This window comes from Papio anubis, chromosome 11 (assembly GCF_008728515.1).
Source record: "Papio anubis isolate 15944 chromosome 11, Panubis1.0, whole genome shotgun sequence".
In the NCBI taxonomy this organism is placed as follows: Eukaryota; Metazoa; Chordata; class Mammalia; order Primates; family Cercopithecidae; genus Papio; species Papio anubis.
In genome coordinates, this window is record NC_044986.1 from 108,461,487 (window position 1) to 108,476,223 (window position 14,737).

General features: G+C 42.6%; 1 protein-coding gene and 1 pseudogene across 1 annotated transcript; both read right to left on the reverse strand.

The window, feature by feature from the left end:
- Positions 1–2,352: 2,352 nt before the first annotated feature.
- LOC101009675 (ADP-ribosylation factor-like protein 6-interacting protein 4) lies at positions 2,353–3,352 on the reverse strand. The gene is made up of 2 exons (XM_021943099.1): positions 2,999–3,352; positions 2,353–2,945 (listed from the first exon to the last, which is right to left on the reverse strand). Exons 1-2 carry the CDS (start codon positions 3,315–3,317, stop codon positions 2,596–2,598), a joined length of 669 nt encoding a protein of 222 aa, XP_021798791.1. The 5' UTR covers positions 3,318–3,352; the 3' UTR covers positions 2,353–2,595.
- Positions 3,313–4,833, reverse strand: LOC101010025 (annotated as a pseudogene).
- Positions 4,834–14,737: the final 9,904 nt, after the last annotated feature.

Below are 14,737 nucleotides of genomic sequence, written 5' to 3' on the forward strand. Positions count from 1 at the left end.
AATAATCAGTTGTCTGAGGAGCAAATGAGGTAATATCTATAAATTTGTAGCACAGAGGTGGGCCAATATAAGTACCCAATAAATGTTAGTTGTTAGTAATGGCATTGCTGCTTTTCATCGTTTTATAACAGTTGTATCAGGTGAAATTTCTGAAGTCCTACCTCACTTGTTTCTGGGACAGAATCACTTACGGAGAATAGTTTTGGTAAAATTTTCTTTTCCCATAGTTTTTTCTGCTTTTATTAGTTTGAAAGATTGCCCGTGTTTAGCTGTTTTCCTTATCCTGAATTAGAAGTAGAAGGCTACAGTTCATTTATTAGTAGCATTGTAAAGAGGAGCTTCCTGTAGCTTGGTCTCCTTTAGGATATATACGGTATCCTGCTGGTCGTGGTTTTTGACAGTGAGTATTTCAAATGAGGCAGACCCTGGTGAGATATTTTCCAGCCAGCTTGACCCCCTGTTAGGGCAGGCAGAGTGGGGTTTTGCTCTCCTGACATGCCCCAGAGAAGATGGGGGGTGGTGGAGCTACTATCTTCACAACAGAAGATCTTTTAGAGAATTCCATTGTCAGCCAATTATTAATTTTTACATATAGTTTTTTTTACATTTACATAGAGATGCTTATATTTAATCTTAAAAGGTAGTCCTATGTAGTTGTATCAGAAACCAAAAGCGCTCTTTCAGACCACTTTTATTAACTCAGGTATTATGAAAGGAATCACTGAAGAATATGAAAGCTCAAATAAGATTAAAAAATGCTTTAATACTGCCGCAGAAGTCTTTCAATTCAAGAGCAGGCAATAGAATGTAGAGAATGTTTACCTTATGACTAGATACAACCTCCCAAGAAAACCTGGATCCTGCAGGGCAGCTAGTCTTCACAGTTCCTGCTGGGACTACAGTTGCTGGGAGTCATTCAATCACTTTTCTCTTTTTAAGGGAGTTAAGTACAGGTAAAGGAACTCTCCTAGCAAAGATCTTAATAATCTCTTGATTATCAATGTCTATGGAGGCTTTTTAGTCCTTCCTTTGCTTCTGCATTCTTGACCCCTGGCTTCTTTCACCTATTCTCTCCTAATTCTCCTGTCTTTCTGAATGGGCCATTCCAATGTTCTTCTACTTCTTTCCGTCACCAGTGTTGGTGTTGCCTATGGTTCTGTTGTGTGCATTTCTGATATATATAAACACTCTGGGGAGTCTTATTGACAGATTTCACAATTACTGAAACATTGTCAATTCTGGCCTTGATCGCTATGTTAAACTCTGGTCCCTATCTCCAACTTTATGGTCCTTTTTTTTTTTTTTTTAAGCTATACCATAGCTGTCTCGAATTAAACTTGTTAAACTGAATGCATCATTTTCATTACTACCACAATCCTCTAATTCTCTGCCCCTCTAAAAGCCATCTTTTCCTGCTGTATTTTCTGACTTTGTGAATGGCACTATTGTCTAGCAATTTAGGTCAAAACCGTGACTAGTATTAGATACTTTCCTCTCCATCAAATCTTTTTCAATCCTGTTACCCTACTGCTACTTACTGACTAGGCCTGGGTAATGTCAATGCTTATATAATAAAGGCTGGATACCTTAACCTGGATTTTAAGCTTGTGGGCAAGAACAAATGAAACTATGAAAAAATGGGCTGTATAAAGGGTATTAAGTGCCACTCTCTGTTGAACTGTTTGATGAAACTGGCTTTAATGATCCAGAAGAAGCCTTACATTTGAATGCATTCTGTTCTTTCAAAACTGCTGCTAACCAGTTTTCATGTTTATTACCGTTTGCTGCTGCTGGAAAAAAGTTAGGAGCTACTACGTTTTACTCATTTCATCTTTGAATAACAGCAGCAGCACAAATCCCAGGATTCTCAAAGCAGTTCTGACCACAACAAACCAAAAACTAAACTACAGAGAAATGGGAAACAGGTGTGTCTGGTTTAAAAAAAAGGAAAGCGTCATCAGGTGGCCACATCCTTTCCTTGTCATTCATATCCCCAACCTCCAGATCCCTTCTACTCTTGTAAGTTTGAATACAGTCAAGGTTAGTTGGGTAAAAAACTGATGTTGATTATGATTAAAAAGAGATACAAAACTCAGCATCTCCTTCGTTAAAAACAAAGGTTGAGAAACTTGATTAAAAAACTAAAATATTATTATTTTTTATTATTATTATTATTATTACTATTTTGAGATGGAATCTCGCTCTGTCACCCAGGTTGGAATGCAGTGGTATGATCTCAGCTCACTGCAACCTCCGCCTCCCGGATTCAACTGATTCTCCTGCCTCAGCCTCCTGAGTAGCTGGTACTACAGGCGCCTGCCACCACGCCTGGCTAATTTTTGTATTTTTGTATTTTTTTTTTCTCTAACCAGAGAACCTTTAATAGCTTAGAAGTGTCGCTGTTTCAGATGGGAGTGCCGAGCAGGCTGGTGACCCCATCCTCCACCCCCTGCCCCTGAGAAAAGGCTGGGCTGGGCCAGAGGCCAATCCACGGGGAAAAGGCCACCAGCACTCATCAGGCTTCCCACTGGCACCCTGAAGCCTGCCCAGGCCGGGTCGCCAGCACCGTCCACAGGCCTTGGCCAGCCGGGGCCCTCAGGGAAGCAACCCAGCTCGCATCTGGAAGGCCAGGCCGTCCCCGCGGGTGGCTTGCTTGTTGATCTCTCTGTGTCGTTCTTTGGTTACGATTTCCTCTAGGACCTCACCATCTCCCTTAATTAGCCTGGTGCGCCCCGTCTCGGGGTCCACCACCTTGCGGATTATGCTCTGCCGGGCATCCCACTCCTCCTTGGTCATGGGCTTCATGGCCTGGATTCGGGACTTCTGCTCATCCGTCAGGACTGGGCCATCCTCTTCCTCCCCAGCTGATCGGTGCCACAGGTCCAGCGAGGGGCCCGGCAAAGCCTCCACTTGCTGTGCTTTCTTCTTCTTCTTCTTCTTCTTCTCCTTTCTTCTCCTTTCTTCTCCTTCTTCTTCTTCCTCTTCCTCTTCCTCCTCCTCCTCCTCCTCCTCCTCCTCCTCCTCCTCCTCTTCTTGTCCTTGTACTTCCCCCGCTTCTTCCGGCCATCACTGGAGGAAGAGGAGGAGGACGAGGAGGAAGAAGAGGAGCTAGAACTGGAAGAGGAGGAGGAGGAGCTGGATCGTGGTCTCCTCCGGGCCTTGTGCTTGCTTCTCTCCTCCGCCCCGAGGGCCGTGCTGGCCTTGCGACCTTGGGATGCGGAGGCGTCCTTCCTGCTCTTCTTCTTTCTCTTTTCCGACCCCCGTCCCCGGGACCGGCTGCAACTCCTCGAGCGCTTGCGGGAGCCGACGTGAGCCATGGCGCCGCGGGCCTCCAGCCTAGCGCCCTCGCCGACTCAAGGGGTCCCCTGGGGCTGTTCCGTTCCCACCTTGACCGCCCTGCGGGCCGGACAGCCCGCCCCACGCCTTCTCGAGAGCAATTTTTGTATTTTTAGTAGAGACAGGGTTTCACCATATTGGCCAGGCTGGTCTCGAACTCCTGACCTTGTGATCCGCCCACCTCAGCCTCCCAAAGTGCTGGGATTACAGGCGTGAGTCACCGCGCCCGGCCAAAAAAACTAAAATATTCTTATAGCTAGCTGGGAGAGATCTTAATCCTTCCACATAGACAGATACCCTCATATCCACAGGAAGCCATGTGGACTAAAACCAAACTGAGCCCATTACTCATTCCCTCACCGGCTCTTCTTGTGGCTCTTCTTAGACCTTTCGGGAGACTTTGAGTATCTCCTGTGTCTGTGACTACGGTGATGACCTGGGGACTTGGAACGGGATCTGTACCGCCGATCTGCTGCGGGATCTGCTGCGGTGACGTCTTGGACTCTTGCTCGGATGCCTGTCTCGGCGCGGGGCGGGGCTTCTCCTTTCGGGAGATCGATTCTGCCTTCTAGGAGAGCGACTCCTACTTCCCTTCTGTAGCGCAGTGTGGGAGAGCGACAGGGCTTGTCCAAGTCTCCGGAGCTTCTCCGGCGGTGATCAGGTGATGGCGCTCTTTCCAACTTCACATCCTCCTCTTCTTCCTCTTCGCTGGACTCCACATCATCCATGTCCTCTTCCAGAGCACTAACTCGAGGCTCCAGCTGCTCAGCTTCCTCTGATACCTAGCGTTTCTGCAGCCGGAGCAGAATGATACCGCAGACTCTCTCACTGTGCAATAGCTCATCAATAAACTCATCAACATGCATCAGTTCAAACTCTCTATTTCGGTTCTGGCTCTTGATTTTTCGATAGTCTTTGTACAAAGACTCCAAGTACTTGTAGCCATCAATTGCAGTGCCTGTCAGCCTCATGTAAAATGCCCCCAGCATGCGGACATACTTGAAATCTTCATTTTTGATAAACTCTACAGTGATATCCTTCTCGGGTTGAATTTGAAGCATTTTCAAGGTTAAACACAGAAAGGGTGTTGGTTTTATGTTGCCACCATAGATGCCACCCACAAACCCTAACTCCAGGGCTCTACAGACTACAAACCCCAGCCGTAAGTCCAAAGCACCGCTCTTTCCAGTACTCGGACTCATAGATTCGAGTTCGAATGATCTTCTCTGCCAGATACTGAGCGTTGGTGCGGTGGGTGCTGTGCGCATCCCTCACTGTACGGTTAGTCATTTTAGAATCTTTTATGTAGAGTATTAATTGAAGAATATAAAAATTTTACAGCTTTCTCAAATGCAGAGTTCCTTAATCAGAATATGATGAAATAATTTCGTTCAGAAATGCTTCATTAATCTGCCATTGTTAGGAATAAGATGATTTTTCAAAAAACTTAAGCTCATTATCCTAAGTCCCTTTTTTAAAAAAATGAGATATGGCCGGGCGTGGTGGTTCACGTCTGTAATCCTAGCACTTTGGGAGGCCGAGGCCGGCGGATCACAAGGTCAGGAGATAGAGACCATCCTGGCTAACATGGTGAAACCCCATCTCTACTAAAAACATACAAAAAATTAGCCAGGCGTGGTGGCGGGCGCCTGCAGTCCCAGCTACCCAGGAGTCTGAGGCAGGAGAATGGTGTGAACCCAGGGGGCGGAGCTTCCAGTGAGCCGAGATGCACCACTGCACTCCAGCCTGGGCGACAGAGCGATACTCTGTCTCAAAATAAATAAGTAAATAATAAAAATAAAAATAAAAAAAAGAGATGTAAATCTCTTTCATCCTCAATGCTATGCAAAATATGGATTATAAATTATCTACTATCATTTCTAATCTGAAAAAAACAGATGACCAAACTACTTAGAATTGATCGAAGTCAAAGGGTTCAGCTGTTGTGGTTTTGGATGAGGCAAATTCACTGGTTTTAATGGGAACACTGACACCTCTACAGGCTGTTCAGAAAGGACAGAATTCAAACAATACAGAACAACACAGGGTAAAACAATGTCAGTACATCTTCAGTTATTCCCTTTGCCAAATACTTAGGGCATTAATAAAATTTTGGTGTCCTTTTAAATCTTTATAAAACACACATTCATTCTTTCTCTTTACACACACAGACACACACACACACAGTGATAAATACATGGAAATAATCTATACATATTTTGTGACTTTGCTATTTTGCTTGAACAGCATCTTGGAGATTTGTGTGCGTATGTACATATATGTGCATGCTTTTTCATAATATATACTTCTCTATTGATGAGCATTTTGTATTTTTAGTAGAGACGGAGTTTCACCATATTGGCCAGGCTGGTCTCAAACTCCTGACGTTGTGATCTGCCCACCTCAGCCTCCCAAAGTGCTGGGATTACAGGCATGAGAAATCACACCCGGCCAAAAATAGTATATAGGTACATAAAACAACCATGTCATAATAAAATGGGGATCATAGTAACATCAAGATTTGATTTTTATCTATTCATTGAAATTTATTATGTACAGGCCATGTATTCTTTATCTCACTTGAAAATAACAATTAAATGAGGCATACGCTACTGTAATAAACATTTCACCAAGGAAGAATCAGTATCAGGTTAAGTAACAGGCCCAAGTATGTTGTATCTTTGTGCAGCTGAAGGCACATACGAGAGATTCCTAAGTGTAAAATTAATAGATTAAGGGGAACACACATTTTAGATTCTGGTAGATGCTGCTAGTTGTACTCCTCCCACAAAAACTATATCAGTTTAATTCCAGCAGCCAAGTATGAGAGCACGTTTCCCCATATTCTCACACTGAATAGTGTAAATCTTTCTGTTTTCCCAATTTGTATTTACTTGATTATTAAAATTGAACCTATTTTCATGCGCGTATTGGTATTATTTGTATTTTTTTATTATACTTTAAGTTCTGGGGTACATGTGCAGAACGTGCAGGTTTGTTACCTAGTTATACACATGCCATGGTGGTTTGCTGCACCCATCAACCCGTCATCTACATTAGGTATGTCTCCTAACGCTATCCCTCCCCTAGCCCCCCACCCCGTGACAGACCTCAGTATGTACTGTTGCCCTCCCTGTGTCGATTTCATTGTTCAACTCCCACTTATGAGTGAGAACATGCAGTGTTTGGTTTTCTATTCCTGTATTAGCTGAGAATGATGGTTTCCAGCTTCATCCATGTCCCTGCAAAGGACATGAACTCATCCTTTTTATGGCTGCATAGTATTCCATGGTGTATATGTACCACATTTTCTTTATCCAGCCTATCATTGATGGGCATTTGTGTTGGTTTCAAGTCTTTGCTATTGTGAACAGTGCTGCAATAAACATACATGTGCATGTGTCTTTACAGTAGAATGATTTCTAATCCTTTGGGTATATACCCAGTAATAGGATTGCTGGGTCAAATGGTATTTTTGGCTCTAGATCCTCGAGGAATTGCCACACTGTCTTCCACAATGGTTGAACTAATTTACACTCCCACCAACAGTGTAAAAATGTTCCTATTTCTCCACATCCTCTCCAGCATCTGTTGTTTCTTGACATTTTAATGATCGCCATTCTAACTTGTGTGAGATGGTATCTCACCGTGGTTTTGGTTTGCATTTCTCTAATGACCAGTGATAATGAGCTTTTTTTCATATGTTTGTTGGCCACATAAATGTCTTCTTTTGAGAAGTGTCTGTTCATATCCTTTGCCCACTTTTTGATGGGGTTGTTTTTTTCTTGTAAATTTGTTTAAGTTCCTTGTAGATTCTGGCTATTAGCCCTTTGTCAGATGGATAGATTACAAACATTTTTTCCCATTCTGTAGGTTGCCTGTTTACTCTGATGATAGTTTCTTCTGTGATGCAGAAGCTTCTTAGTTTAATTAGATCCCATTTGTCAATTTTGGCTTCTGTTGCCATTGCTTTATGTTTTAGTCATGAAGTCTTTGCCCATGCCTATGTCCTAAGTGGTATTGCCTACGTTTTCTTCTAGGGTTTTTATGGTTTTAGGTCTTACTATTTGTATTTTTCCTGTGAATTGCTCTTCCATGTTGTTTGCTCAGTATTCTCTTGGATGATGAGTCTTTTTAAAATTATTTGTAAGTGCACGGAGCAGTTACGTACATGCATTTTTTGTCACGTACATTTCTTTCCATCAGGTGCATGTGTCTGGCTTTGTTTATGATGGCTTTTGTCTTACAGGACATTCAAACTTTTGTGTACAAAATTCTAGTCTTTCCCCTGGTTTTATGTTTTGCTTAGAAGACCTAGGAACCTCCAAATCTTAAGTACACTCTTTCCTATTTTCTTCTTTTATGGCTTGTCTAACTTTCTTTTCATTTGAAATTTTGATTGTTCATGGCGTAGGATAGAAATCTAATTGTATTTTTGCCTGCATTGATTTCAGAGTATGCTAGCAGCATTTATTAAATAGACCTTTCTTTCTCCCACCAAAATGAAATGCTGCCTATGGTATATATCAGGAGCCCTTTTCATTTCAAGGTTGCTTAGATATACAATCACTATTTTAAGACCAGGGAAAGGAGTCTATGGACTGTTACACATGCAGGGATTTGTGTACTTGCAGCCCCCACTCTTTTCTTTTCTTTTTTTTTGTCTCTGTATTAGTCCATTCTCACACTGCTATAAAGAAATACCCACGATTGGGTAGTTTATAAAGGAAAGAAGTCTAATTGACTCACAGTTCCATATGGCTGGGGAGGCCTCAGAAAACTTATAATCATGGCGGAAGGGGAAGGGGAAATAGGTACCTTCTTCACAAGGTGGCAGGAGAGAGAGAGCAGTGAAACCCTGTTTCTACTAAAAATATAAAAATCAGCTGGTTGTGGTGGCACGCACCTGTACTCCCAGCTAGCTGGGAGGCTGAGACAGGAGAATCACTGGAACCCAGGAGGTGGAGGTTGCAGTGAGCTGAAATCACACCACTGCACTCCAACCTAGGTGACACAGTGAGACTTCGTCTCAATAAAAAAAAGAAAGATTAACTTTTAAAGGCTCATGAGATTACATCAGGCCTTTCTGGATGATCCATAATAATATTACTGTCTTAAGGTCAACTGATTAGTAACCTTAATTACTCCTGCAGTATCCCTTTTGGCCTGTTATGTCACATGTTCACAGATGTGACTAGGAGGTGAGGGTCATGGGGATCATTTTGCCAACCACAATAGGTATATACAGATATTAAAAATACATTGAATTAGATCCTTAAAATATGTACCTTTTACCATATATATATATATATATTGCACGTAAATAAGAAGTAAAACTTAGTAAATGGATATTTACTTCAAGTAGAACTGATCTGACTAATGGTCAGATAATGAGTGATGGGGGTGGGTATTTTTGAGCTGGGACTGAAAAGGTAATTAAGACAGTGACATGGAATCAGGGCAGAAAGGCAATTTGGCAAAGAAACAGTCTGAGAAAAGTCACAAGTTGGCTGGGTGCTGTGGCTTACGCCTGTAATCCCAGCACTTTTGGAGGCTGAGGCAGGTATATCACTTGAGGTCAGGAGTTCAAGACCAGCCTGGCCAACATGGTGAAACCTCCATCTTTACTAAAACTACAAAAAAAAAAAAAAAAAAAAGTAGCCAGATGTGGTAGCACGCACCTGTAATCCCAGCTACTTGGGAGGCTGAGGCATGAGAATTGCTTGAACCCGAAAGGCAGAGGTTGCAGTGAGCTGAGATAGTGCCACTGCACTCCAGCCTAGGTGACAGAGTGAGACTCCATCTCAACAAACAAACACAAAGCCACAGGTAAGAAGATACAGAAGGTACAAGGAGAAAAGAGTTCAGCTGGAACCAGGCAAAAGCATGTGTAAGAGCAGGAAAAACTAAGAATGGAGAGATGGATTTGGATCAGATTATCTGGCATTTCCCATCAATCATAGATTGGAGTTGAGTGATTGGAGGCAGGGAAATATTAGAAGACTGTTGCAGGAGGTCGGGCAACAAATAAAGTGGGCCTGAAAAAGCACTGTGGTGTCAGGAGTCAAGGCGCAGTGATGGTCGTAATAAAGACTGCAGAAATTAAAATGAAAGTGACTTTCCAAAATGAAAGGTGGTATTCTGGCTTGTAGTAGAGACTTCTAGTTGTCCCCCAGGTCAGTTCTCCACTTTTCTAGTAATTCAACCCTTCAGTTTTAACTTGGCACTGAGAATAAAGATATTTTTCAGTCTCTCTCCTAGCGAGGCATGACTGTGTGAGTAAGTTCTAGTCAACGGAACGTGAGTGGAAGCGACATGCAGCTTCCAGTATGCATGCCCTTAGTGGGCTATGGATGTCATGCCAGCGATCCATCTTGGGACATGATGGATCTTGACACTCCCTAGGAATAATGGAGCAATTAAAATAAAGGAACGTGGATATTTACCACCATGGAGCAGCTCCAGTGCTGCTGAATACAGCTGTGCAGTTGTGAGCACCATTCCCATAGACCACAGTGTGAATGGGACTCTGTAAAGTTGTGCAGTGCACATCCTGCACAACCATACCCAGTAACCCAGAAACACCTGTGCAGGTAGGATAGACTGGAGGAGTAACTCTTGGGAAGCTTACACCTGGGCTGTTTAAACTACTATTATTTTGGATCTCTGTTTCAGCTTCTGAACCTATATTACAAGTAATACAAGGTTCTGAATCATAGATAGCAACTTGGGTGTTTTAGTGTCCTTTAGCAAAGGAAGAAAGGTCGAAAGGAGTAGTAGACAAGGGGTGAGATGAACTGAAGATTGCTTGAGTGAATGCTGAGTGCAAAGCACTATGGTAAGAGCCATGGGGAGTATAAAGAAAGCACAGTTCCTGCCCTCTAGGAACTTAAAATCTAATGAGGACAAACATATTTATGCCAATAATTTTATAGAATATCACTCTCAAGAAATGTATACTCTAGTGCAGAAAAAAATATGTATTTTTATTTTTATTATTTTATTTTAATTATTTTATTTTATTTATTTTATTTTAATAGAGACAGGGTCTTGCCCAGGCTGGTCTCCAACTCCTGAGCCCAAACGATCCTCCTGTCTTGGCCTCTCAAATTGCTAGGATTACAGGCATGAGCCACTGCACCAGGCCCTATGCCAATAATTTTTATAGGAGTAAAGTGTGGCTTTAGAGGCAACAATCTAGTAAGAAAAAGACATTGAAACCAATAACATTAATATGAGCAGTGAAGCAAATCCTGGAGGTGCCCCTGATATGAAGCAGAATCTAACCAGCTAGCCTTAAGTTTCCAAATCACAACATTTGCCACTTTTCCCTTAAGATATTCTTACATTATGAGATGCAGCACTAATTTTTCCATTGCAGTGCCCTGAGACATCTGGCTTCTGTAGCACATAAGCAGTCTGCCTAGTATATTTTAAGGATTGTTTTTTTCCTCAAACAAAAAGGAAAAATCAATATTTTTTATTTGCACAAGAAAATGAAAACCTGCTTGGCCTCAGAGGAACAAAACATCTAATTTATTTTACAATGTTTTCTAAATATTACTCTAGAGAAGCTTATATTTATGGTAGTATTTGAATATGACCTTTAAAATACATTGTTTGGGTAGTTTTGTTTTAAACAGACTATGATAATAATATGAGGGAAAATGCAGTTGAAAAATGAATGTGTATATGTTTACTGTTTATGTGAGGGCCAACCCCAAATCCTGCAGAACCTTTTCTCAATATTAAGATCATTCTCATTGCAGCAGCATTTGGCTATTAAAACCCACCTCAAACAGTTACTGGGGACCAATTAGGAGAACGACTCTACTAAACCCTGTGCATGTCTGGTTTATGAGACGAATTCGATGTTTTCTAAAACTTTTATTTTAAATTTAATTTTTATTTTTAGTTCTGCACATGTGCAGGACGTGCAGGTTTGTTACACAGGTAAACGTGTGCCATGGTGGTTTGCTGCACCTGTCAACCCATCACCTAGGTATTAAGCATCACATACATTAACTGTTCTTCCTAATGCTCTCCCTCCCTCCACCCCACTCCCCTGACAGGCCCCAGTGTGTGTTGTTTCCCTCCCTGTATCTATGTGCTCTCATTGTTCAGCTCCCACTTATAAGTGACAACATGTGGTGTTTGGTTTTCTGTTCCTGCAATAGTTTGCTGAGGATAATGGCTTCCAGCTCCATCCATGTTCCTTCAAAGGACATGATCTCGTTCCTTTTTATGGCTGTATAGTAGTCCATTGTGTATATGTACCACATTTTCTTTATCCAGTCTATCACTGATCAACATTTGGGTTGATTCCATGTCTTTGCTATTGTGAATAATGCTGCAATGAACATATGTATGCATGTATCTTTGTAATAGAATGATTTATATTCTTTTGGGTATATACTCTTTAATTTAATTTTTAATTTTTTTGTAGACTCAGAGGTCTTGCTTTGTCACCCAGGCTTGTCTTGAACTCCTGGGCTCAACTGATCCTCCTGCCTCAACCTCCGAAAGTGCTGGGGTTACAGTTGTAAGGCACTGCACCCGGCCTAGTATTTTTTTTTTTTTTGAGACCCAGTTTTATTCTGTCACCCAGGCTGGAGTGCAGTGGCGCAATCATAGCTCACTGCAGCCTTGAACTCCTGGGCTCAAGTGATCCTCCCACCTCAGCCTCCTAAGTAGCTTGAACTACAGATGTGTGCCACCACACAGCAGCTATTTAAAACAATTTTTTAAATTAATTACAACAAAATTTATATCGCTGTTTCCCAGGCTGGTTTCCAACTCCCGGCCTCCAGCAATCTTCTTGACTCAGCCTGGCAAAATATTGAGATTACAGGTGTGAGCCACCACGCCTGGCCTTCTGTATTCTCATACAGTAAGTCACTACCCAAAAGGAGACATAGAAACACAAAAATAAATAACTAATACACAGTGTTAAGTAGAGGCCGAAAGGGTTGTGAATATGTAGGGAGGAAAGGATTATTCTCACTGGGTGAAACTTGAAGGCTTCATTGGGGTGATGGCTGTGAAAGGATTGGTAACATTTTCACGTGAACAATTACAAATGAGTATGGGGGCTGGAGCAGGCTTGGGAGGGTGAATGGTGCAAAGAGAGGCAAGGAGCATACAAGATAAAAACAAGGTGGGCCAGGCATGGTGGCTCACATCTGTAATCCCAGCACTTTGGGAGGCTGAGGCTGGTGGATCACTTGAGGTCAGGAATTCGAGACCAGCCTGGCCAACATGGGGAAACTCTGTCTTTACTAAAAATAAAAAAATGAGCTGGGCATGGTGGTGCACGCCTGTAATCCTAGCTACTCGGGAGGCTGAGGAAGGAGAACCGCTCCAACCCGGAAGGCAGAGGTTGCAGTGAGCTGAGATTGTGCCACTGCATTACAGCCTGAGTGATGGAGCAAGACCCTGTCTCAAAACAAAACAAAACAAAAACAAAAATACAAAAAACCAAGGGGCACATGCTGGGCCTCTCTCAGAGAGGCGTGGTCTTCATTTAGCAGATGAAGGCCGTCAAAGATTTTTGAACCCAGTGGTGACGATCCTATCTGTCCTTTAGTCAGTGTGGGAAAGACTGGAAGGGTCAAAGACTAAAAGCTGGAGACCGATTTAGGAGACTGTTGCATGATTCCAGGCAAGAAGTCCTGAGAGCCAAACACAAGGAACATGAGTAAAAAGGCAACGCTGGATGATGTGTTTGAGACACTCTTGAAAAAGAAGCTTCAGAGGTTGGTTACTGGGAAGAACTGGAGGAAGATAAGGAGCACCGTAAAATAGTCCTCAGAATTCTTAAGCATGTAAGTTATAACTATAACCTTATAATCTAACATGAAACAAAAACAAAGAAAGCATTGTATTTCCCCCAAAGACACACATTAATAAACTCCCACATATCAGTAAATGGCAAATCTATTTTGCTGTCCCCTGACCTTGCAGTCATTGTCGATGTGACATTTTCTCTCATATTTCTGTTTGCTGGTTTGACCTTCAAAATATATCCAGATGCATGGTCAGGTATGGTGGCTCAGGCCTGTAATCCTAGCACTTTGGGAGGCTGAGGTGGGCAGATCACTTGAGGTCAGGAGTTTGAGACCAGCCTAGTCAACATGGTGAAACTCTGTCTCTACAAAAAATACAACTATTAGCCAGGCGTGGTGGCAGACACTTGTAGTCCTAGCTACTTAGGAGGCTGAGGCAGGAGAATCGCTTGAACCCGGGAGATGGAGGAAGTTGCAGTGAGCCGAGATCATGCCACTGCACTCCAGCCTGCATGACAGAGCAAGACTTCAACTAAAAAAACAAAACAAAAACCAAAGTATATCCAGATGCAGACATTTCATCCTTCCATGACTGACACTGTCCTGGGCTGCGCCATCATTTTCTTTTGTCTGTATCATTGCAGTTACCTCCTAACTGGTTTCCTCAATTAATCCCTGGGTCCCTGTAGGCTACTCTTAACACAGCAATTATTTTATTAAACTAAAGTGAAATTGGTGCTTGTAATCCCAGCTACTTGGGAGGCTGAGGCAGGAGAACCGCTTGAACCCAGGAGACAGAGGTTGCAGTGAGCCGAGATTACACCACTGTACTCCAGCCTGGTTGACAGAGCAGAACTCCATCTCAAAAATAAATAAATAATAAATAAAGTGAAATCATGTCTTTCCTTTTCTCAAAGATTTCCAGTAACTCCCCACTTCTACTTTTACTATCAGAGTAAGTCAGTGTCCTAACTATGCAGGCTGCTAAGCCCTCCGCAATCTGCTGCTTCTCCTCTGCTGTCACAGCCACCTTCTACCTTATTGTCCTTGGTTATTTTGCTCCAGCCACACTTGACACCTTGCTGTCCTTAGAAAATGCCAACCATGCTCCTGCCTCAAGGCCAATGCCCTTGGCACTGCTTCCCTGTGAGTTTCTGCTCAAAATGTCACTTTGTCACAGAGGCCTTCCCTGACTACCCTGTGAGGTAGCAACCCTCTTCCTTCCCCTGCATTCTATATCCCCTAACTCCAACTTAGCTTTTATGTAACAGTTGACAAAACACATTTCTACATATATGACCACTGTATATATCATAAACTCAATGAGGGCAGGCCTGTTGGTCTTTTTATTTACCTTTCATTCATTGTTTCATCACCAACACCTAAAGCAGCTTGGCACAGAATAGGTATTGATTTTTTTTTTTTTTTTTTTTTTTGAGCCAGAGTCCCTGTTGCCCAGGCTGGAGTACAGTGGCGCAATCTCAGCTCACTGCAACCTCTGCCTCCCAGATTCAAGTGATTCTCCTGCCTCAGCCTCCCGGGTAGCTGGAATTATAGGTGCCTGCCACCATGCCTGGCTAATTTTTGTATTTTTAGTAGAGATGGGATTTCATCAT